The following is a 24,266-nucleotide window of genomic DNA, read 5'->3' as shown; positions in this document are numbered from 1 at the left end:
TCAGGCATAAATGTTCAAGTCATCCCAATTTTCAGTATTAAGCCCCCTGTGGACACATTCGAACTGCTCTGACAGCTGGCTGAGTGGACAATCCAAGTCAAATGCAAGGGTTGAGGTCATACTGTCAGACATAAACTCAGAAACAAAAAAAAAGATTTATTTTATTCTAAATAAATATACACTCAACAAAAATATAAACGCAACACTTTTGTTTTTGCTCCCATGTTTCATGAGATGGACTTGAAGATCTAAACTTCATTCCAGATACACAATATAACCATTCCTCTCAAACATTGTTCACAAATCTGTCTAAATGTGTGATAGTGAGCACTTCTGCTTTGCTGAGATAATCCATCCCACCTCACAGGTGTGCCACATCAAGATGCTGATCTGACATCATGATTAGTGCACAGGTGTACCTTAAACTGCCCACAATAAAAGGCCACCCTGAAATGTGCATTTTGTTTCTGCTTTATTGGCGGTCTGGGGACTCAGAACCAGTCAGTATCTGGTGTGACCACCATTTGCCTCATGCAGTGCAACACATCTTCTTCGCATAGAGTTTATCAGATTGTCTATTGTGGCCTGTGGAATGTTGGTCCACTCCTCTTCAATGGCTGTGCGAAGTTGCTGGATATTAGTGGGAACTGGTGCACGCTGTCGTATACGCCGGTCAAGCACATCCCAAACATGTTCAATGGGTGACATGTCCGGTGAGTATGCTGGCCATGCAAGAACTGGGACATTTTCAGCTTCCAAGAATTGTGTACAGATCCTTGCAACATGGGGCCGTGCATTATCTTGCTGAAACATGAGGTGATGTTCATGGATGTATGGCACAACAATGGGCCTCAGGATCTCATCACGGTATCTCTGTGCATTCAAAATGCCATCAATAAAATGCACCTGTGTTCTTCGTCCATAACAGATGCCTGCCCATACCATGACCCCACCACCACCATGGGCCACTCGATCCACACACGCTGTCTGCCATCTGCCCTGAACAATGTAAACCGAGATTCATCCGTGAAGAGAACACCTCTCCAACGTGCTAGACGCCATCGAATGTGAGCATTTGCCCACTCAAGTCTGTTACGGCGACGATCTGGAGTCAGGTTAAGACCCCGATGAGGACGACGAGCATGCAGTTGAGCTTCCCTGAGACGGTTTCTGACAGTTTGTGCAGAAATTGTTTGGTTATGCAAACCAATTGTTTCAGCAGCTGTCTGAGTGGCTGGTCTCAGACGATCTCGGAGGTGAACCTGCTGGATGTGGAGGTCCTGGGCTGGTGTGGTTACTCGTGGTCTGCGGTTGTGAGGCCGGTTGGATGTACTGCCATATTCTCTGAAACGCCTTTGGAGACGGCTTATGGTGGAGAAATGAACATTCAATGCACGAGCAACAGATGTGGTTGACATTCCTGCTGTCAGCATGCCAATTGCACGCTCCCTCAATGCTTGTGGCATCTGTGGCATTTTGCTGTGAGACAAAACTGCACATTTCAGGGTGGCCTTTTATTGTGGGCAGTGATGTCAGATCAGCATCTTGATGTGGCACACCTGTGAGGTGGGATGGATTATCTCAGCAAAGCAGAAGTGCTCACTATCACACATTTAGACAGATTTGTGAACAATGTTTGAGAGGAATGGTAATATTGTGTATCTGGAATGAAGTTTAGATCTTCAAGTCCATCTCATGAAACATGGGAGCAAAAACAAAAGTGTTGCGTTTATATTTTTGTTGAGTGTATTTTAATAAAGATGCACATTTATCTGTCGCATAAAAAGCTAGAGTTTTTGGCACAACTTAATCTGGTGCTGGAATATGATGAAAAAAATAATATATAAACCTGTATAATGTGCAGGGTTTGAACAATTTTAGATTGGACATGTGGTTATTGTAATTTTAAGAGCTGTGTCACATAAAGAAGCCGGTGTGCTTTGAAACAACTTCTTTCACAGATTCACATTCAAATATAATGTTATAACTGCCACATAACCATCTAATGGGCTTTACAACAAAGGGCAGTCGTTAGCTCTATTTGTTCATATTCATATATTTTGTAAATTTACATTAGTCTGTTTATAGCTTGATCAAGACAAAACACCTCAAAGCTTCAAAGCACATAGCAACAGTTTACAGTGTTGTTATGCTAATATGTCACATTTTTGTGCGGAAGCTGAGAGTGTATGCTCAACAGGAAGATTTTATTTATCCCAAAGTAGACACAAAAACAACTCATTTCTCAAATGGGTAGGTGAAAATTAATCTGTAAAGCTCGCTAAACCTGCTCATGATTACTTAGTTATACCTGCAGAAGTTGCAAGGGGGAACTCTCTGGCACAATGCTTCTTTCTAAGACTGCCAAGTACAAAATAAGTATTTACACTCTCGTAAACGGTCAGGAAATTGTCTAGAGGAAGAGAGAAGAGGCACACAGCCCAAGCTGCCAGAACCAGAATAATGAGATTAGAGGAAAGGTAAGATGGGGAGGGTTTGAGGGAAACTGCTCAGTGGATCATGTTTGTGCCCCCGACACCGTAGGCCTATAGCAGCATAGCTGTGCTAAAAGTTAACTAAATGTTTTATCTGCCCTATGACACCTGTTCTACCTGTGGCTGAGGCCATGTCAACAAGTGACTGTAACTATACCTATCAGCCCTACACACTATGTTTAAGGCTAACTGTACACCTTACTAAACAGAAAAGTTTTAAGTCTAGTCTTAAAGGTGGAGGCGGTGTCTGCCTCTCAGACCCAGATTGGTAACTGGTTCCATAGTAGTGGTGCCTGATAGCTGAAAGCTCGTCCTCCCATTCTACTTTTATGAATCCTAGGAACTACAAGTAAACCTGCACTCAGAGATCTGAGTGTCCTATTAGGAACATATGGTACAATCAGGTCCTGCAGATACAATGGAGCAAGTCCGTGAAGAGCCTTGTAGGTTAGAAGAAGGATCTTGAAGTGTATTCTTGAGTCCACTGGGAGCCAGTGAAGAGACGCTAGAACAGGAGAGATATGATCCCTTTGGCTGCTTCCTGTCAGAACTCTAGCTGCTGCGTTCAGCTGCAGGCTGTTGATGGAGTAATGTGGACATCCTGATAATAGTGAGTTGCAGTAGTCCTTTTTGGACTTGGTTTTCAGTTTTGGTCTTTGGCTTTTTGTTAATAAAAGCTCACCTTTCCTATCAGTCCGTTATATACAATCTAATTATATACTTATACAATATTACTGTATTGTGTTACTGTAGTGTATTATTATTGTGGGCAGCAGTGGCGCAGTGGTATAGCAGGGTTGTCCCGTAACCGGAATTCCTCCCTAGTCACTGTTGTGTGTCCTTGGGAAAGACACTTTACCTGCATAGCCTCCAGTGTACTCACTGGTGTATGGCGCTCTTTGCTGGGCTGCCTTAAGCAATTTCCCCATTGTGGGACTAATAAAGGTTTCAATTATTATTATTATTACTGTATCTAAACTGTATAAAGAATCTTTAGGGTATTGAGAGGAAAATGAGAGACACCAGCCACAAAACACAGATGAGCTGAAGTCCACTACCAAAGCAACATGGGTTTCTATATCTCCTCTCCAGTGCTACAGGCTGATTGCCTCCATGCCACACTGCATTGATGTAGTTCATATATCACATGGTCCTAAGTATTCAGAGCCTTTGCTGTGACTCATATATTGAACTCAGGTGCGTCCATTTCTTCTGATCACCCTTGAGATGGTTCTACACCTTCATTTGAGTCCAGCTGTCTTTGATGATACTGATTGGACTTGATGAGGAAAGCCACACACCTGTCTATACAAGACCTTACAGCTCACAATGCATGTTAGAGCATATGAGGATCATGAGGTCAGAGACAGAATTGTGGCACAGATCTGGCCAAGGTTACAAAAACATCTCTGCTGCACTTAAGGTTCCTAAGAGCACAGTGGCCTCCATAATCCTTAAATGGAAGACGTTTGGTGCAACCAGAACCCTTCCTAGAGCTGGCCATCAGGCCCAACTGAGTTATCGAGGGAGAAGAGCCTTGGTGAGAGAGGTAAAGAAGAACCCAAAGATCACTGTGGCTGAGCTCCAGAGATGCAGTCATGAGATTGGAGAAAGTTGTAGGAAGTCAACCATCACTGCAGCCCTCCACCAGTCAGGGCTTTATCATGGCTCGACAGAAGCCTCTTCTCAGTGCAAGACACATGAAAGAGTTTGCTAAAAAAACACCTGAAGGAAGGATGGTGAGAAATGAGATTCTCTGGTGGTCTGATGAGACCAAGAGAACTTTTGGCCTTAATTCTAAGCAGTATGTGTGGAGAAAAACAGGCACTGCTATCACCTGTCCAATACAGTCCCAACAGTGAAGCATGGTGGTGGCAGCATCATGCTGTGGGGGTGTTTTTCAGCTGCAGGGACAGGACGACTGGTTGCAATCGAGGGAAAGATGGTTCTTGATATCCTGAAAACCTTCTCCAGAGTGCTCAGGACCTCAGGACGTGGGTCATCACCACAATGCTAATAGCCTCCGCGTCTGAGAGAAACTTTTCTTTGAAACAGAATAAGACTTTTACATTTAACGCCATGGGACAGCAATGTGATTATTATCGTGATTAATGCAATGCAATACAATGCATTCTGTACTCATATTCTCTATGGGGAGAAATATTTATATTTTATATATATTATATATTTTATTTTTTTTTTTTATTTTATTTTAGATACTGTATTAATCCCAGAGGGAAATTCTTTACAGCTGCTGCCAAGCAGTGTCATACAATGACTAGCAAGGCGCGCCACAGGCTAGGGTGAAGTGTCTTGCCCAAGAACACACAACAGTGACTAGGGAGGAGTTGGGATTGAACCACCAACCTGCAACCCTGCTATACCACTGCGCCACTGTTGCCCCCAATATTTTTATACTTAATTTTATACTCCTTACTTCATTTTCATTTGTTGGTGTTCAAATGGTCAGATAACATTCCATCACCAGCCAGTCATAATGGCTATCAATTTTTTTATCATTTTATTCTTAATAATAAAGAATATGTTTCTTTCTTTTAATTCGAAACTTTGAACAAAAATAAATACATAAAACTCTGTTTTAATGTTTTGGTAGGTTACAGTCTAACCTACCAAATGGATTCACAGGGCGTGGTTCAGAAACAGCATTACGGCTGAAAACATAAACAAACATAAACAACAACATGGCAGCTGCATGGTATTAGAGATAATATGGCTGGTTAAAAATTAACTTTACATAGATGTCACTGCATGTTGGTCTGATAGCAAACTGATATCACACTGCCATGTTATCAGACAACACTGATAGCATTTCAGATACTATCAATACAGATCCCACATAAATACTATTTTTCCCATGAGTACTTCTTCCACCACTTTTCCTCTTTAGATAAGCAATCCCCAATAAATGTAAATAAACAAAATAGCAAAGGCACTGCCTAATTGCACATAATTAAACCCAGTCAGTGGTGGTGAAGGTTACTTACAAAGGTTAGTAACTGCCTGTTCCCCTATCAACTACTTAGTTTGACTAACAATGGAAAAGTCTGTGGATCAAAGTGCAGGCATCTGTGGGGCAGTACATGAAAGGCACTCAACCCTAATAAAAAATATTCCAGTCTTTATTGTGGCAGCATCGCCTGCTGGAGAGAATATAACTTTTAGACTACCTGCAAGGCAAACAAGCCGGTAATGACTGAGTAGTTCTGCTCATAAAGACATGCAGGCTGACAGTCACAGAAAGACTAGCTGCAGTCAAAAGTGCCTCTGACTTTATAGTTTATCTTTTAAACAGTTTAATTTTCTCCTCATGACAAATGACTCATCACTTAAAGGCAGCATGGGTGGTCATTACATAATACAAAAGCACTGGATCAAACCAGTAGCCCTGTGAAATAATAAAAGTTCTATAATCTCATGTAAGGTTCTGCAGTCTGAGAAAAAGTCAAACATTTTTTATGAATAATTATTTTAAACATTTGAACATATATATAACATTTCTATTTCAAGTTTGTCTTTTACCACTAGCCTACCACTGACACTTCCAGACTGGTTGCAGATTTGAGTTATGCTGAAGTGTCCTTCTCCAGCAACCGTAGAGTCTGCCGGACTCCTTTCTCTACCCTGCGGTAGTGCAGCCTCTTCCATAAGTTCTGCTGCTGCTGCCGCCCCCACTCCAGGTCCTTGAGAAAGACCTGAACAGAGTAACAGAGGACATGATGACTGACAGAGGACTTCAAATTAAAGCTTTTTTGTATTCTTCTGTTAGGTTTCTGCTTACAGACTTCTCACCACTTTATTAAATTTCAATGTATGTACACAGATTCTTAATTAATTTACATAATCTCTCTGTATCTTTCTGCAGGTCTATCTCCCTCCAGATCAGCATACTGACTTGCATCCAGCCCTCTGACAAATCCAGTGTCTACTGCCTATGTCATTTGTCTATGTAGTGCTAGTATAACTATCTTTAACGACACATCAGCTAAAAAACAAATAAATACATAGTTTTGAGTTTGCTTGCTTGCAATGTTTGATATCTGCTGCATATTTGGTCTCCTCATCCCATCCACCAGAGCAAAATTTGAGTACTTGGAATTGTTCCCTGGTCCTAAGACTTCAGGAGTGTATTACCCATTTAATATTTCAGTAGATCTACAGATTCAATTTAAACAAAAGAAAACCACAGAGCTAAGTTTCTACCTGTAACTGCTGCTTTACACGCTCCCTTTCCCAGGATGAGGCATTATCTCTTATCACGCTCAGGATGGGATGCCAGTCTTCAGAAATGTCGGATCCCTCAGTGACAGAGGCCAGGACCCTTACCCGACGGCCACTGCCACCGTCGCTCCGGGGAACGCCTCGAGCATACAGAGACTGCTTTCCCACGTCACTGAGAGGGTTCAGATACAAGCTACACAAAGCCACAGTTGTAAACACACTGACTTCTTTGGATTGCATGTGTAACAGCTAGAAGGTAGAAATCAATGATGAATCATTTATGAATTGCAAAAGTGTTACATTGTAATAACTTAATGTAGAAGTGCATACAATAAAATTACAATGTTAGAAGGAATAAACCACTGTTTAAGAGAAACTGAATTACATTATCTGTAAAGAATCTGAATGTAGAAGAAGCTGCTTACTGCACAGTGTGAATGCTGGGATGCTCTCTGCAGGCATCTACCAGAGCCAGGGCAGCATTGTCTCCGATGTTGTTATAGGCCACATTGAGCTCCTGAAGGCCTGTGTGCTGCTTGATCCTCTCAGCCAGCTTCATGGCTCCCTTGTCCCCCAACCCAGTGTGCATCAGGGACAGGTGTGTAAGAGACTGGTTCTCTGGAAGGGCTTCCAGCAGACTGCAGGCTCCAGATTCCAGCAGAGGGTTGTCACACAATCTGGAGGACACATGGACATACTGAGACATTTCTTGTCTTCTAATAAGAACACAAGACAAGGTACAGGTGATAAAAGAGCCTAGCACTGATGGCCAATAGCAATAAATCGTAATAGCAATAAAAAGGAATTAAAGAGTGTTCTTACTGTAGCGATCTAATAGAAATCTTGGTGTCAAGCAGCAGATCTCTTAGCAGAATGCAGGAATCAGGACCCAGGCTGTTAAACTGCAGACTGAAAACAAACAGGCAAACACAACAATCCAGGGCTGGGTGATGGGACAGCATAGCCGATTTATGACAATTGGGCTGTTTTCAGTGGTAACTGTTTAATTGATTGATCCTGAAAAGCTTTCATAAATTGACCTGAATAGGTACACTAAAACAGTGATGTTGTGCACCTTTATTATTTATACTTTTTACATTTTTCAAGTTTTTTTAAATAGTGTAATCTTTCCTATGCAAAAGGAGTCTTTAGTCAGCATGCAGAAACATTTCTGTAATTGTAAACTGACAGACTGCAAAATTATAAAAATAATATAAATTATATAAAATCAAATTATACAAAATTTGACATATCACCCAACCCTACAACAAACAAAATACACTCAGCATGCGCATGCTGGACATGCATAGGGTCATTCAGTCAATAAAAAAACACTATTCAAACATCCTGTGCATTATTTTTGAACAACAATGTCTTTCACAATTTTGTTCAATTTATTCGAAATTGTGAATGAGTGAACGAGGTGCATGGTAGCATGTGCTGCTTAAACTAATGCAGGTGGTTAACTCTGTGGTCATTTTGGAGGATGTTGTTTGTATTGTACTGTGTTTTTGACCATTTCCTTTAATTTTGTCTAACCTTTTCAAGGGCACAAAGTAAGATGAAACAAGGATATGCGGGCTGTAGGACCTTTGTGTCACAACCGATTGTGTTCTAAGGTCTAGCCTGCTTCACTATGCACACACTGGTGCAGTGATAAAGTTGTAACATAACCAACAAAATGTTTTAAACCACAAAACAAACAACACTAGATCTTTTTTGAACTTGCTTGTTATTGTGTAAACCACAACAGGAACAGCTGTCTCACTTGAGTTTGTGTGTGTGTCTGAAAGCAGGCCGTAGCATCTGAAGCATCCCATCAGTAAGGAGACAGGAAGAGAGGTCTAGCTCTTCAAGGTGATAACTGCAACACAATTTTCATTACATTACATTCTGGGACTGACATAAACAGATAATCTTTCAGCATGCCAGTACTTCCATTACCTTTCTACAGCACTAGAACACTGCTGTAACCATAGTTAAGACAATCTGTAAAATGTTCCTATCCCTTACTGCTGTCAATGAGCTGACCTCTAAAGGCCACACCAGCTTTGTTAGGAACTGAAGCTTGAACCATGATTTAAGCTCAGTTTACCTTGCAGGGGTGCAGGAAAGCACAAAGCTCAGCACAAAGCATTTGAGTGATGTCATACGAATGTTGGTGAGACGGATGGTTCTGATTGAAGCCAGAACCTCTGCAGCCAGTCTGGGGTTTTGAAATTCATACAGAAGGACCAGCAGATCCATTAGCTCCTCTGGTGGCTGGGGTTTGCTGAGCTCTAGCATCACATAAGAGAGAAGATGCCTCAGCTCAGAAAAGGGCTCAGAAAAGAAGCTTGCTAATCAATTTTAACATCCTGACAAAGTCCTAATTCTAACATCCTGACTAATCAAGTGGTCATTGATTAGTAGCTCAATGCTTTTGGGTGTGTATGGGCTGATTCTTTTTTGCAGAAACTGCAGGATATTATACAAAAATGCCATGTATGAGAGGACACAAAGCAGAATGTAGTAGTGTTGCATTGAGGTTGCTCAGGCAAAAAAGGCACTGCACCTGTTTTTTTAAAAAAAGAACTGGCCTAAAAAACTTATTTTTGCTAGCAGAGTGGCTACCAACTTAGCAGCAAACCTTTTACAGCAAGGTTTGGGCCACACATGAACAGGTGTGCTGATAACTTGATGGCAAAACAAGTCACATGAATGGATCACATTAAATGTGAAATATATATGAAATATATTCAAACATGAATTCAAAGTACACTGAATGATAAATAGTGGAAGCAACACATACCTCTGACAAGGTACTTCCTTAGAGCACTTGTGATCTGGGCCACAGTGGTGCTCTGAATACTGCAGCCCAGTTGATGGAGAAGCATGCGGTTACTATAATGCAACAGCCCTCCCATAAAGATGGGGTACAGTTCAAAAGGCTGGCCATCACTGTACTGCTTTGGCTGTGGGCCGTGGACTCCCAGAAGGCTTTGCTCCACCTGATCCAGGACATCCTCATTGTGGCTGTCCTCAGTGCGGAACATCTCTGCTGCCATGGTTTTGGCAATACTGCTTTTGTTGAGACTGCTGATCTTCTCGTAGAACTTTGGAAAGAGCTTGAGGAGGTTGAATACAGCAAAGATTCGGATTGGGATGAACTTAGAAATAATGTTGAAAAGGGCACTAACATCCTCACTTGCCGGTCCGATAACTGCAGACACCTGTTTGGTCAGCTTTTCTAGGGCTGATTTGTTCTCTCCTAGAACGACGTAAAGAGCTGCCAGGTACTCTTGCATGGCTGGAACTGCAAACACATATCGTCTCTCATCATTCTCCCCAAGTTGTTGTACATGCTTACCACTTTCTACACATGGGGCCAAAAAGAAGTCTACCACATCAGTCCGGAACATGGCAAGCTGATGTAACTCCTCGTCGGTCTTGGTCTTCCCTCCTATCCACTGCTCCAGTTCTGTTTCTGAGAAAGAGGTGCGCTTGTATCTCACACCATCAAATGCAAGCTTACCCACTGTACGGACAACATACAACATCAGAGAATTGTTGTGCTCCTGAACAGTCGACCCTGCTCCTGTGCTCAGCACCTCACCCCCAAAGTTGAGCCTGAGGAAACTGGTGTATATACCAGTCAAAGTGCGGATGGGAGCCTTGGCATCTGTTAAATGGAGGAAGTGTAAGGTAGCACATGTGAGCCAGCAGTACGAGGGGAGAAAGCAGGCTGCAGCCAGCTGACTTTCTCTCTGGAGGTTGAGGTAAAGTAGTTCTATGAGAGCCTGGGCTTCCTGGATAAAAGGAGCCTCCCCATTCTGCTGCAGCAGGCGGCTGGCGAAATATGCCCGCTGCCGGTCAGGGTCATTGAAGCCACAAATCTGTGCGTAACGACTCACGTACTTCTGAGGGATACGGTCCAGGGCTGACAGTCTGGTAGTAACCATGATACTGGCCTGGGAAACACACAACAGAGAATTCCATAAACATTCTTTATTCTTAATTTGCTCTTTTTACATTTTCTGTTACAAGAGCAACAATTTGCATTAAAATAAGCATGTTATTTTTAAATTGTGTGCATGTGGATAACATTATTTCTTTATCTGTGCCACTGAAAGTTTCTAGGCTTGATTCAGATGATGATGGTGTAATATTAAATATCCAGAGACTGGCAAAAAAAGAAATGTTCATGTCTTGCCATGCTCTTTATAAGCACAATATCTACTTAAGATCTTTGGTGACTACATTTTGCATTTAACCTAACAAAGCAGTTCAAACCACAATAAAAAGAGCTATAGGATAAAACACTGCATGGATGGCAGTGCCCCTTACCTCAGGCAGGAGATATTTCCGCAGCAGGTTCACCACCAATATACCTGGGGACAGTGCCTCATTAGGATCACTGCAAAGCTCTGTGGATCCTATGCTGAAGTCCAGTTTCATCTTCTCTATCCCATTAAAGAGAAAGAGCACATCCTTTGCCTGGTTTCCTTCCCCACTTAGAAGGGGGTGTTTTCTCAGGTGAAGGTACTTTCTGCTCACAAGGTCTCTTAAGGAAGACACCCTGCATGAGAGGTGTAACTTTAGTACTAGTAGAACACACAGATATATTTAAACTTATATATTATATATTATATATATTACTGGTATAAAATCAGCTACATAAAATAAAACTTGAGCCACAAAACCTAAGCTAATAATTCAGGTTTTGCTGTTTGGATAATATATGGTTAATATAACACATGTTTCCAAACAAAATGTGCCTTTGGTAGGAGGTAAACATTTTGCCTTGACAGGTGGCCGAGGTCCTCACAGGAGAAAGGAACCAGAAGCTTAAACTGGGTCAGAGTGGTCCCGCTACACCAATCCAGCACCAGCTTCCGGACTACTGTGCTTTTCCCTGTTCCAACAGCTCCGTACAGCAGCACATTGAGCCCACGACCATCAGTCCAGGAGTCAGTGGGGTCAAACAGCTGCTCTATAGTCAGAGAGGGGCAAGAGAGGGTCTGGATTTGCTGAAGGGAGCTGAGCATTCCTGTTCTCTCCTCTGCCTTTCTTTCCAGAATCAGTGGATCCACGTGCATGGACTCTGGACTAAAGTAGCCTCCAAACTGTTTCTCTTCCTGAGGAAGGTGGCTGAACCACAAGAACAGCTTCCTCTTGTGGATCTCTATGGGGTCTGCTGAACAGAAAACAGCATTCAGCCATCATTGCAAGTAATTGAAACATTAACGGAACATTAATTTATGTTAATCTTTTTAACTGTATTCTTCTAAGCATTATTTTTTAACATTATTATTATTATTACTCTATTTCCATGTCTGCTGTGTTTCCTTATTGCAGTTAAAACACAGTTCTCAGTTCCTGTCTCTTAACATGCATTTTCTGGTCATTGATCAAGAGTGAGGAGAAAACTTTGGCTTAGTGAAACAGCATGAAGAGGTCCTGTGTAAAGGACCAATCTCAAACTATTGTGCACCTTGTTCTGAAAGGGTGGAGCAGGACCTCCTGGATTGACAGCCAGTGGCTGGGCACAGAAGATCCTCCACCCTCCTCTTTAGCCTCCATACTGCAAGCAGCTGACTTGGTTGTCTGAAAAACATGCATAACATTGATTGGTTCACGTTTCTACTCAGTTCACAGTCATCAACTCACTTTGTTCTTTGTGTAAACAGGTAGGACCTGCCTTACTTTAAGGATTAACATACTGAGAGGAGTTGCTATTAGGCTCTTTGCAGGTTATAGCAGGTATACTAACATACCTCCAAGGCAATGATATTTACACAAAAAAGCAGTTCTTAACTCAGCTTCTCTGGAAAGCTGCTGAGAACTACTGGGAATGAGTGTGGTGAAATACGAAGCCATTTGACAAACTAACCCAGAGTGAATCACTGCTCAGCAGTATTGCATACAGAGCAGCTGGAGTAATACAGGGCTAAAACAGTGACAGTAGAGTTGAGAATAGAATAGAATAGAAATACTTTATTATTGCTAATATATACAATATACAGGTACTCAGCATACTAAACACCTCTAACGGTAATGAAAATAAACATTGGCATTGAAAACAAACATTTCTACTGAAAAAGGAAACTTTGGTACTATGTGTTAAAAAAATGTTAGTCACATGTTTTTTGCATTATGCAATTTTTAAAGAAAATCTTCTTTTTGTGTGTCTTCTGTCACATTTATTTAAGTCTATATTTTTACATTGTGGTATTTAATTTTGTTTTTCTGCCACTGTTTTAGTGCATAGGTGAAAGTGCTTTAGGGAAAGGACATCTAGTCGGATGAACGCTGTCACTGTAAGCTGTCTGCTTTTGGATTTTAAACTGCAACATTATGGTTTGTTTTAAAACTTTCCCTCATATCTCAAAAACAGTGAAATGAAATGTGTGCAGACGACAGGACCAGGATGACTTGCCAACATTGATGGAACAGTGAATTCTGATTTATAAGTGTAATTTTTAACCTCAGTACCCTCCTCCCCCTCTCTGTTTGCCACTTCCCATCTGTGCTAAAACAGTGACAGGAAGTTAAAACTGAAAAGCAGTCACATCAAAAAATACAGACATTGTTAAAACAAACTGTCACTGAGAAGAGACAGATATAAAGAAAAAAAATGTGAAGCTTGTGACTGAAAAATACATTATTATGCAATAAAACATCTAAATAAAATCAAGATTATAAGATTATAGTTGATGCCTGTGTTTTATTTTTCAATGATTTTGTTTCAGAGCAAATATAATGTTTGTAATATACATTTCTCAATCCCAGTGTTTCTTTCCTCAGTGCAAATTTTGTATTTCAGTGCCAATGTTTATTTTTAAAAACCCAAATGAGATTAATCAGAGCTGAAAATGTCTGCCCACATTCACAAAATGGTTGATGTGCTGCTTTTAAAAAAGTATGGTTCAAGACACACAGGAGATAACAGATGCATTAGTCACTAACCTATGTAATAAAGTCATCCCTCTGTTCAGCTGCTTCTTTGTTCCATGGAGTGTTCTGTGAACAGTGATAACAGAAAGTTAACTCATGTATAAAGGAACTTAAGGATACCATGTGAGGTTTTCGACCACTGATTGGGCTGTGGACAATATTATAACAGGATCCTGATTTTACCTCACACTTGCACTTTCCCTATTGTATGTTGCACTCTAATGGCAATTCAGTTGATCTGGTAAACGGATTGGCAAATTGTGTTGTAAGTTACATAACTTAAAGTAAAATCTAATATGCAATAATTCAGTTTATATGGTTTGTATGGCAAGCTAGCCAACTATCATATCCAATTGGATTTGGCAATTAGTTTTGCAAATATTAGCAAGCTTTGCTTACTTGTAATGTAGCTACACTCTGTAGGTTTGCCGTTATTTAATGCAAATAACATTAGCTTAGTAAGTAATTTGCAAACAAGTAATTTACTACCCATACACAGAGGATGATTCAATGTTATTTACTCAGCAGTTTTTAGGTTTTTTTGCAATTTACAATGACACAGCAGCTGCAATGTAGCTACACTACACTAATCTGTCTCTCCTGTTCTAGCGTCTCTTCACTGGCTCCCAGTGGACTCAAGAATACACTTCAAGATCCTTCTTCTAACCTACAAGGCTCTACATGGACTTGCTCCATTGTATCTGCAGGACCTGATAGTACCGTATGTTCCTAATAGGACACTCAGATCTCTGAGTGCAGGTTTACTTGTAGTTCCTAGAATTTATAAAAGTAGAATGGGAGGACGAGCTTTCAGCTATCAGGCACCGCTACTATGGAACCAGTTACCAATCTGGGTCAGAGAGGCAGACACTGCCTCCACCTTTAAGACTAGACTTAAAACTTTTCTGTTTAGTAAAGCATATAGTTTAAACATAGTGTGTAGGGCTGATAGGTATAGTTACAGTCACTTGGCCACTGAGGCCATGTCAACAAGTGACACAGGTATAACACAGGTAGAACAGGTGTCAAAGGGCAGATAAAACTTTTAGTTAACTTTTAGCACAGCTATGCTGCTATAGGCCTACGCTGTCGGGGGCACAAACATGATCCACTGAGCAGTTTCCCTCAAACCCTCCCCCCTCTTATCTCTCCTCTATTCTCATTAGTCTGGTTCATACTAGTGATTCATGTCATAAACTGTGTTTGCTGTCTTCCTTGTAGTTTTGTGCCTCTCTCTCTCTCTCTCTCTCTCTCTCTGCCTCCACCTGCACGCTGACCTGCAGTCCGGACCCTGATCATTCCAATGCTTGGAATGATCAGTCTCTGTTGTTCATCCTTGTTTTAATTATTATTATTTATTAAATGATGATATATATATTCCTCCACTATAATATAAACACCATAGCTTCAGCTTGACAACATCAACAACCTGTCATGTTTGTTCTCTGTATGTTTGCTGCAGGTTTGTTCCTCCCTCTCTCTCTTCAAATCAAATCAAAACGTTAAGCATTCTTGTGAGGTCTTCCATCTCATGTGGGAATGAACCCCTTATTGAACTCAACTAATTAACATATTAGTCTTGTATCTCTACGTTTATGCTTTTTGGCAGATGAAACAGAAACACCCACCAACAATTGAATTGAACCTATGTGTATAACTCCTCCCCTTTCTGTAGGGAGAGGAGCCAGACGATCATGTCATGTATCAGTGGTCTTCCCTGCACTGCTGACTAGTCTCCATTTGTATTTATTTAGCACCTTTCATCTCTATATTACAGCGATGCAGCATATATTGTGCTCAGTGATACTGTACTTCTGATTTGGATTTATATTGACACTTAAACTACTGTACTGTACTGTACTGTAATACTAATTGTATTTAATGTAACTTGGAACCTCTGGCGATGAATGAAGTTTTATCTTATCTTGTCTCTTATCTTGATAGAAAACGGAGCTGAGTCCGGAGGTTTGTAACGACTCGTTCTTAGCTTTTCGTGACCTTCTTCAAATAAAGCACGGGCGATCGTTTAAGTAATAGAGAAACAGCTGCCAGGAGCTGTAAATAGATGTGTGACTGTAAGTCAGCTATGCACGAGAAACGCAATGACATGAAATAAAAACCTTTACATACCACTTATGTCCTTCAGTCTGCCGCGTTCATAGACGTGAATTTACTTTTATTCATTAGTGTGTTTTATCTTCATATTTCCCACTGTGCCGCAGAACGTAGGAGATTTCCTGACCTACGAGGAAAGAAAAGACACCCAAGTGAGGTGGCGTTCACGGACTTTAGGGAGAAATGACGTCACGAAGTAATGGCGGTATCCAGTACATGGTTAAAAACTAAGCGGTAACATCCGGGGCTCAGACTTGAAGCCAGTGCGGAAGTGTTAAACCTTGCAGCTCACACCGCAGCCGCTAGGGGTGGGCTCCGAAAGTGAGTCATCCACCTGGAAACCTGCCACAGGCTGTGAAAGCAGTCCCGGATTTTATCACGGTAACAGGAGTTCTCTCTCTTTGGAATGGATGCGCATACTTCAAGTCACTATCGAGCCTGACCTGTGAGAGGCAGCAATATGCTCCAAGGCATCTAGTCTGCCGGAAATTAGAAGAAGAAGAAGAGGAAGAAACGGGGGACGCTTACAGCTGCTGTAGAGTGTGTATCAGGTCTGACTTGTTTGTCTGGGGTGGGGGTGTCTGAGCAAGACCGAAGCTGAACGCCACTAAATGTGTTTTACACACCTCTTATTTATGCACCAATTCAACCAGGATATCCAGCATTCTCCTTGCTATCATTATCAGCGCAACACAGTTAGACTATTAGCTTAGTGTTTGTAAATTGCATTGCATTATCTACATTTCCAACCCTAAACACTACAACACTAAAAGAGCCATTATATGCCACTCATACAATTTACCATCTTTTTTCAGCACACCCCTGATTCTTAAATTAAAGAAATAAATTATCTGTATTAAGTTTTCAGAAGAAAAAGGCCAGCTACAAATTGAAACTCTTGTGTAAATATGACTAAATATTTGTATTTAAACAATAAATGGATGAAGTTTAATGTTTAAAGCATTTTTTACAGAATGTCTGCATTCTTCATAGCTGCTTTGTCCTCCCCTCACCTCTGCCTTTTGCTTTTTCATCATTTTTGTCTCAATTTCACCCTATTAAAATATTTAAAGTGAAATTGTTTATTTCCATTCACCAAAAATATGTTCAAACACATATTTTGCCTCTATTCCAAAACAAATCTCTTTCAAAAACTGTAACTCCACAAAAACAGTGAGGCATTTTAAACCTAAATGTATTCATTTCTCACCTTGTGAACCTTCTTCAGTCTCTGAAACAACAGAGGTCTGAGGCACTATCCTATCCTACAAAAGCAGGGTGCATTGGTTAAGAATAAGACTTCTTTTTGAGCCTCAAAATTAGCCTTAATTAATGCCCACCTACAAAACATTAAGAAATCACTTACAAGTAATGTCTTGAAAAGGGTGTCAATGTTCTGCTGCCTTTTCTGCATCTTAATGTGCGTGGTTAAAAAAAAAAAAATAAAATCAGATATGAGACCAGATATACGTTTTGTAGTCAGTAAGCTGTCTCAGCATTTCACTGAACAGAAGAACATTGGAACATGGATACCTAAAGGAAACAATAGAAAAGGTTTACACTTCAATAAAGACAACACAGGAGAACTATAGGCTTAAAAGTGTACAGTGATGTTGATTGGGCATCAGATGTAACAGACAGATGTAGTACAACAGGTTATTGTGTCAATCTAAGTGAGAGAAGCTCCCTGATCTCATGGAAGACAAGAAAACAACCAACGGTATAGACTATCTACTTGTGAGGCAGAATACATATCCTTAGCATCAGCTATGCAGGAATGTATTTATTTGGTGCAGTTACTTGCAGGTTTAGACAAATGTCATTATGCACAGACAAAAGTGTATGAGGACAACCAATGTAGCATTCCACCGCCAAAAACCCTGTAAGCAGGGCAAAGGTGCAAACACACTGACATTAAATATCACATTATAAGAGAAATAATGAATAATGGAAAGGTATTCTGGAGTACTGTCCTACTGAGAAAATGGTTGCTGATGTGATGGCAATACCAGCCAGTAGCTAAAACTGACTCATTTGCACAGTGCTTGTTTGGCACATAAAAGTACACAAAAGGTGTGCTCAGATTAATTGGGTAAAGGGGAAAACATTACATTTGTTATTGTTTTGCTAAGACCGAGTGGGGCTGTTAAGATATTATTTGTGAGAGCCCTTACTTGATGTGTTATGATATCAGATGTGTATTGATTTAGAGTTTACATTCAGGTAGTTCAGAGCATTGCACAGCCCAAACGGCATGACATTCCATTCAAACAGCCCATTTCCAAGTCGGTTCAACTTGTTGAACCACTTGGCAGTAGAGAGGGTGTCAAGTGTGTCGTGAATCCGGGGCAGCAGGTATTTTGTCTTGCAGTCATTTAGTGCTCTATAGTTGATAAAAAGGCGAATGCCCCCTTTCCTTTTGGCGTACTATGACTATTAGTGATGCCTAGCTGCTGTGGCTTCTGCAGGCCAGTCCAACTTTCAATTTCTGTTGCACCTGTTGGTCAGCGCTGTGCTGCTTCTCCGCTACCATCCAGCATGGTGGTTGTTTCACTGGGGCACCTGGCCTGGTGATAATGTCATGTTGCAGCAGTTTAGTGTAGCCAAGGTCATTGGGCCCAGTGGAGAACACGCTGCCATAGGTGTGCTGTAATTATGCTAGCTGGCGCCAATCCTCTTCCCCAAGCCCCACAGAGCTTTAAATGTAAAGCTCTGTCAGGTGCTGGGGGACAGTCAAGGGGCTCCCTGCTACCGGCTTCTTCCTTGATTGTTACAGTAGCGTTACCTGGGTTAAAGATGCGGAGAGGCACAGTCCTTTAGAGGCTGAGCGTTCACTACTATCGGGGCAACCAGCAATTTGTGTTTTTCAACACAAAGCCCTTGGTGGGACTTAACATAACCTCTCTTTGAGTGGTTCTCTCATATGGACGTTGCCATTGAGAAAAAAGGGTTGGAATGGGGGAGGGGGGGTTGCAACAGTTGTGTATTGGTAGTTTAATGATTGGGCAGGATTCATGATTATACACATCAGAACAGGGGCTGCTGTTCAGTACACTTCCATGGAAACTATAACTGGCCCCAATAGCATTAGCAAAAGGGGTTAGTGGATGCTGACTTAGCTCGGGGCAGCTCATGTGTTTCACTTGCTATCTGCCCCAGCCGAACGGGCTCATTGTTACAGAGAAAAGGTTTATAACACACACGGACCAGTACCTGTTGTTTGATTCACACCACCCACTGGAACACAAACTGGGAGTCATCAGGACCCTGCAGCACAGAGCACAAACTGTACCAGCCAGCTCAGAGGGGAAGAAGAAGGAGCAACACCACATCAGGAAGGCCCTGCAAACCTGTGGCTACCCGAAGTGGGCACTCATCAAAGCCACAAAAACAAGACCCCCCAACAACAAGAAGAAGGACAACAACCGGTGGAGAAAGAACATCTCCATTCCATATGTGTCAGGAGTATCAGAGAAACTCTGCAGGATCTTCAACAACCATGACATCCCGGTCCATTTCAAACCTATGACAACACTGAGACAGAGACTGGTTCACCCAAAGGACAAGATTCCCAGGGAGAAACACAGCAATGTGATATATGCAGTCCAGTGCAGTGAAGAATGCTCTGATCTGTACATTGGAGAAACTAAACAACCACTCCACAGAAGACTCCTCAGGACAAGACTCAGCTGTTCACCTCCACCTCAAAGACAAAGGACACTCCTTTGAGGACAACAACGTTCACATTTTAGACAGGGAGGAAAGGTGGTTTGAAAGAGGAGTCAAGGAAGCCATCTATGTTAAGCTGGAAAAACCTTCCCTTAACAGAGGTGGTGGCCTCAGACATCATCTTTCTACCACATACAATGCAGTGATTCCATCCATTCCCAGGAAGTTTGCACATACTCACAGCAAGAACAAAGGGCTGTCAACCAGTCCACCTCCGGCAGTTTCATAGCCGTTAGCCAGTCGTTAGACACACCTGGCCCAGTCAGCCAGAACATCACAGGTAAGTATGGAAACATTTAGTGCTATTGTTTTTTAAGTTTTTTTTACCCAGACCCACCCACATAGGTCTGTAACCACATATACTGTTTCCCCACCAAACAGTTAGAACTGATGAAGCTGCTTGGATGAGCAGCGAAACGTCTTCAAGAAAACTCTACAAGTCCTGACGCCTTGCTTCAATCTTCTCTAGTCCTATTAAGGAGGCCCAACTAAAAGTCCGCCTCACTCATCTACAGATAGAAGCGCATGAGAAAGCAGAGAAAAGGCAGCTACAACTGCAGTTGGAAATTAAGCAACTGGAGATTGAGACTGACAAGGCTGTAAGACTGCGCCAGCTGGAGCTTGAGGCTCAAACAGCAGCCGGCCTGTCCGATGTCACACCAACTATGGCTCCTACTTTCTTTCGCTGTAAGTAAAAATATTGCTTTAGTTCCAACATTCTTTCATTCTTTTCAATAAATGGCCTGCTGCATGCAAGGTTTTTAATTTTGGTTCTTAGAGAGAGCTATTGTTGCTAGAGGAGTTCAAAAAGTTTATCAATGAGCAAAAAGCTGAGTCATTGTCCACCGCTGCTGTATTAGCCAAAAAATTTATCTTGACTCTTAGCTTTTTCACCCAGCCCTGCTAAGAGGCCTCACCATGCACTGGCTGCGCTGAGTCAGCGGATTGGACCCAAGAAGAGGAGAGTCACACACCAGAGTGCACTGGAGGCAATGCAGGTGAAGTGCCTTGCCCAAGGACACACAACAATGACTAGGGAGGAGTTGGGATTGAACCACCAACCTTTTGGTTATTGGACAACCCTGCCAGATACCACATTCCTGGTAGAAAGCCTTGAGGATGGGTGAAATTCCCAAGCTATACAAACAAGTCAAAACAGCTCTGAAAGACTCTTTAGACTCTGCCAACAGTGTGGTTTTAAACACAGATATATGGACATGAAGAAAAATTGAAGCATATTTGACTGTGCCACGACATTTCATTGATCAAAACAGACGCAGGCTTGCAATCTGGAGATAACTCATGTGGCTGTACAGCACATAGCAGATAATATATCTGAACTTCTCACAAAATTGTCTGATGACTGGGACATTGCCAAGATCCATGCTGTTGTTACAGATAATGGAGCCAATATGGTCTCAGCTGTGAGGAAAAGCCACTGGAAGCATATTCCGTGTTTTTCACACACCCTCAACTTGGTTGTTAAGGATGCCAATAAGGCTGACACAGGTCTGGATGCTATCCTGGAGAAATGTGATGCAATTGTTAAGTTCTTCCACCAAAGCACAAAAGCATCTGACAAGCTGAAAGAAATACATGTCAGCTGCAGTTGCCCAAACACAGGCTAATCCAAGCAGTAGAGACAAGATGGAATTCAGTCTTCTATATGCTAGAAAGACTGTATGAACACACACATTGTGCTTGACTGAGGAAGAATGGTCACAGGTAAGCCAAATGATAGAAGCCTCTTTGAGGAGGCCACAAGGGATGTTTCAGGTGAACAGTACGTAACTATTTCAAAAGTTGTAATGATCGGCTAGGGCTACTAGCTGATGTTAATTACCAAGGGGGTTTTTCTATTGCTCTATCACTTAATTCAAATACAAAACACAGCCACAATGAGCTTCATGAATTCCATATATTAACACAAATTACCACCACACATATTTACAATTCTGTACAACAACCACCACCCCGATATATTGTCCAAAGAAAAGAATACTGTCTGTGCAGTCTTAATTCAGTTTGTTAGTTTGGGTCCCTCGCCGGTCAACCCAAAACATATAATCCACAAAATAGGTAAAAATGCAACAAAAAGAGTGATCGCTCACTCACTGGTATACCATAAAAATGAATGAAAAAGGAAACCAAAAAGATCAAGCTGACCAGTTCCTGACCATCTTGATGAGGAATCGAACCCGGGCTTACCCCATAGTAGCCTACCATGCTAACCATTGCGCTATCCCCTGGCACAGTCTGAGCTTCTTATCTTGTCAGTCCAGGACAGTGCCCTCCACCTCGTATGTCCCTTAGTTGGGTATTGCTGAGGATGGACACAGTTCCCCTCACGGGCCATCGCGGGCCGTAGCTCCTCTGTCAATCCGCATATTCTTTTCACACTTCAGACCCAAAGCAGATTCCCCAAATCGCAGTGATCCTCATGCCACATACATACATAAATAAACATTAGATCATGTATTTATTCCCCTCCCGTGAGTTTCTCTTCCGGGTCACTTTAGATCTGACCCACAGCTTATGAGATTTGAGGACTATGGGAAAGTGATCATTCCTGTGGGGGAAATTATGTTCAACTTAAGCTTATTATCAACAGAGTAGGACCCCCTGCTATTTCCTTCCTGTTTTTCTCCTGACTCTTAGGTTTAACCATTACCAAACCTAACCCCTTAAGGGCAAGTGCACCAATTTTCAGCCCGATGCAGCAATTGTCCCTGGAGGAATTCACGAATGTGTGGGGTGAGCAAATTGGAACATGGCGAGGTTATTCCAAGATGGCCAACGTCCTGTATGGGGTGGAATTTTTTTTTTTAAGGCATGTTTCCTGGCATAAGGCGATACATCAGCGATCCAATTTTCATGGTCGTAGCTGTTACACTGAATATTTTCAAGTTCTAGGGGGCGCTGCACAGCCTCACTGTTGCGGCGACAGTTTCAGATCGCCATTTTTCGCATGTTCAGGGGGTCAAATTGGCATCGAATGACGCGAAAGAAAAATAACAAATATGCACTTGCATTTCAATAGGGCTCTTGCACCTTTCGGTGCTCGGGCCCTAACTAGTAGTATACTAGCAGCCTCATCAACCTTTACTGCGGTGCAGGTTGTCAGCAGCTACTAGAATGGTCCCTGCCACTGGTGATCAGTGGTGGAAAGTAACTAAGTATTTGTACTTTGTTACTGTAGTAAAGCAATTTTTTATGTATTTCTACTTTACTTAAGTAAAAATAATAGTGCATACTTTATACTTTTACTCTATTACATTTTGCAGCTATTTTCTGTACTTTTTACTCCACTACATTGCTACAATGTTTGTAGTTACAGTGCTGTACTGATGTGAGGTCAGACTCTGCATGGAGGTGGTGTCACTCTGCGGGCTGTGTTTCTATAATGTGCATCAATCAGAGTTGTCAAGTAACAAAGTACAAATACTTCGTTACCTTACTTAAGTAGAAATTTTGGGTATCTATACTTTACTGGAGTAATTATTTTTCAGCTGACTTTTTACTTCTACTCTTTTTACTTCTACTTACATTTTCACGCAATTATCTGTATTTTCTACTACTTACATTTTAAAAATAGACTCATTACTCCTATTATATTTCGGCTTGTAGGAGCCATATGTGATCGTGTACTAGTGAGTCGTTTTGTTAGTCTGGTTGTGGAGTGATGGGAATATTTGCTCCGCGTGGGCGTAGGTGGTGACCACTAGAATTTATGAAACGGGCAGGTTAGGAGGAGAGAAGGAAGCTGGGTGGCCACAGTTTTTGTTGACCATAACGTAGCGTAGCATACATCGCACACCATACACCTTTGCACGTTCATCCCCAGTCTCATTCTTTTGGTTTACAAGTTTTCATTTCCGCAATGCAGTGCTTAATTTCATGTTCATCTATATAAAACATCATCAAGATGAAGACGTACTCAGCGTCTTTTTTACCCGGTCAGCCAAGGTAAGTATGGACACATTTAGAGCTAGGTTTTACCCAGACCCACCCACTGAGGTCTGCAACCACATATAAACCATGTGTCCCCACCAGTTTGAACTGATGAAGCTGCTTGGATGAGCAGCGAAACGTCTTCAAGAAAACGTCCAGATGCCTTGCTTCAATCTTCTCTACGTATTATTATGACCTGGATGACTGAGAATCTTCATCAACAATATTATATATTTTGTGGTGAGCCGTATCATCGCCATCTGTTGGCCACTTGTTTTGGTTTGTTTTCCTCGCTTGTCCTGGTTCTCGCTCTCTCTTTTCTTTTCAGGTGCCTGGTGAGGTGGCAGTGCTGGCTGCCTGCTGCCTTCTTAAGGACCTGCCTCACCACTCCTTGTCGTCAGTTCTTCAGCTTGCCTCATGGTAACAACACCATGCTCTCTAACTTACCTTTTGATTCCTCGTCGTACTAAAACCTGTTCATTTTTTAGATGCTGTTCTGCCTGGTCCCGTCCAGCTCAGCCTGCGCCCTCCAGAGCACCTGCTCCTCAATAGTTTTTTCTCCTTCGTTTTTTTTTCTTTTACTTTTGTAAAATAAATTATCTTTTTGAGCCTGCGTTTGGATCTCCTCATTCTCAAAAACCTAACATATTCAGTGCGTAAGTACTTTTATTTTTAATACTTTAACTTACTATATTAGTTTAGATTCTTTTATCAATTGGTCCTGTTATGTTATGGGGTAGTTTGGTTTGGGAATGCTTGCGTTTTGTTTTCTTCTACCTCCCTCGTTTTGGAGGCGTTTCT

The 24,266-nt window shown here is 41.7% G+C and overlaps 1 protein-coding gene across 3 annotated transcripts; it reads right to left on the bottom strand.

Moving 5' to 3' along the window:
* Positions 1-5,002: 5,002 nt before the first annotated feature.
* On the bottom strand, positions 5,003-16,017 carry nlrx1 (NLR family member X1). Of its 3 annotated transcripts, none has more exons than XM_028420021.1 (12): positions 15,801-16,017; positions 13,683-13,736; positions 12,208-12,320; positions 11,517-11,910; positions 11,061-11,292; positions 9,526-10,684; positions 8,830-9,013; positions 8,503-8,598; positions 7,557-7,643; positions 7,160-7,411; positions 6,717-6,927; positions 5,003-6,208 (listed from the first exon to the last, which is right to left on the bottom strand). In XM_028420021.1, exons 2-12 carry the CDS (start codon positions 13,697-13,699, stop codon positions 6,080-6,082), a joined length of 2,874 nt encoding a protein of 957 aa, XP_028275822.1. In that variant the 5' UTR covers positions 13,700-13,736; positions 15,801-16,017; the 3' UTR covers positions 5,003-6,079. The 3 variants fall into 3 exon arrangements, with proteins under 3 accessions (XP_028275822.1, XP_028275823.1, XP_028275824.1); XM_028420022.1 differs by having other exon boundaries at positions 11,517-11,907; XM_028420023.1 differs by lacking the exon at positions 7,557-7,643.
* Positions 16,018-24,266: the final 8,249 nt, after the last annotated feature.

Source organism: Parambassis ranga, chromosome 13 (genome assembly GCF_900634625.1).
Source record: "Parambassis ranga chromosome 13, fParRan2.1, whole genome shotgun sequence".
Taxonomy (NCBI): Eukaryota; Metazoa; Chordata; class Actinopteri; family Ambassidae; genus Parambassis; species Parambassis ranga.
This window is presented reverse-complemented; position numbering and strand designations above follow the sequence as displayed.

Bases quoted from the DNA above. Each gene is read 5' to 3' on its own strand.
- nlrx1 (XM_028420021.1), bottom strand. The intron at 10,685-11,060 runs GTAAGGGGCACT...TGTGTTTCCCAG, and splicing joins GGAAATATCTCCTGCCTGAG to GCCAGTATCATGGTTACTAC. The intron at 8,599-8,829 runs GTAAACTGAGCT...ATTGTGTTGCAG, and splicing joins CTTTCCTGCACCCCTGCAAG to TTATCACCTTGAAGAGCTAG.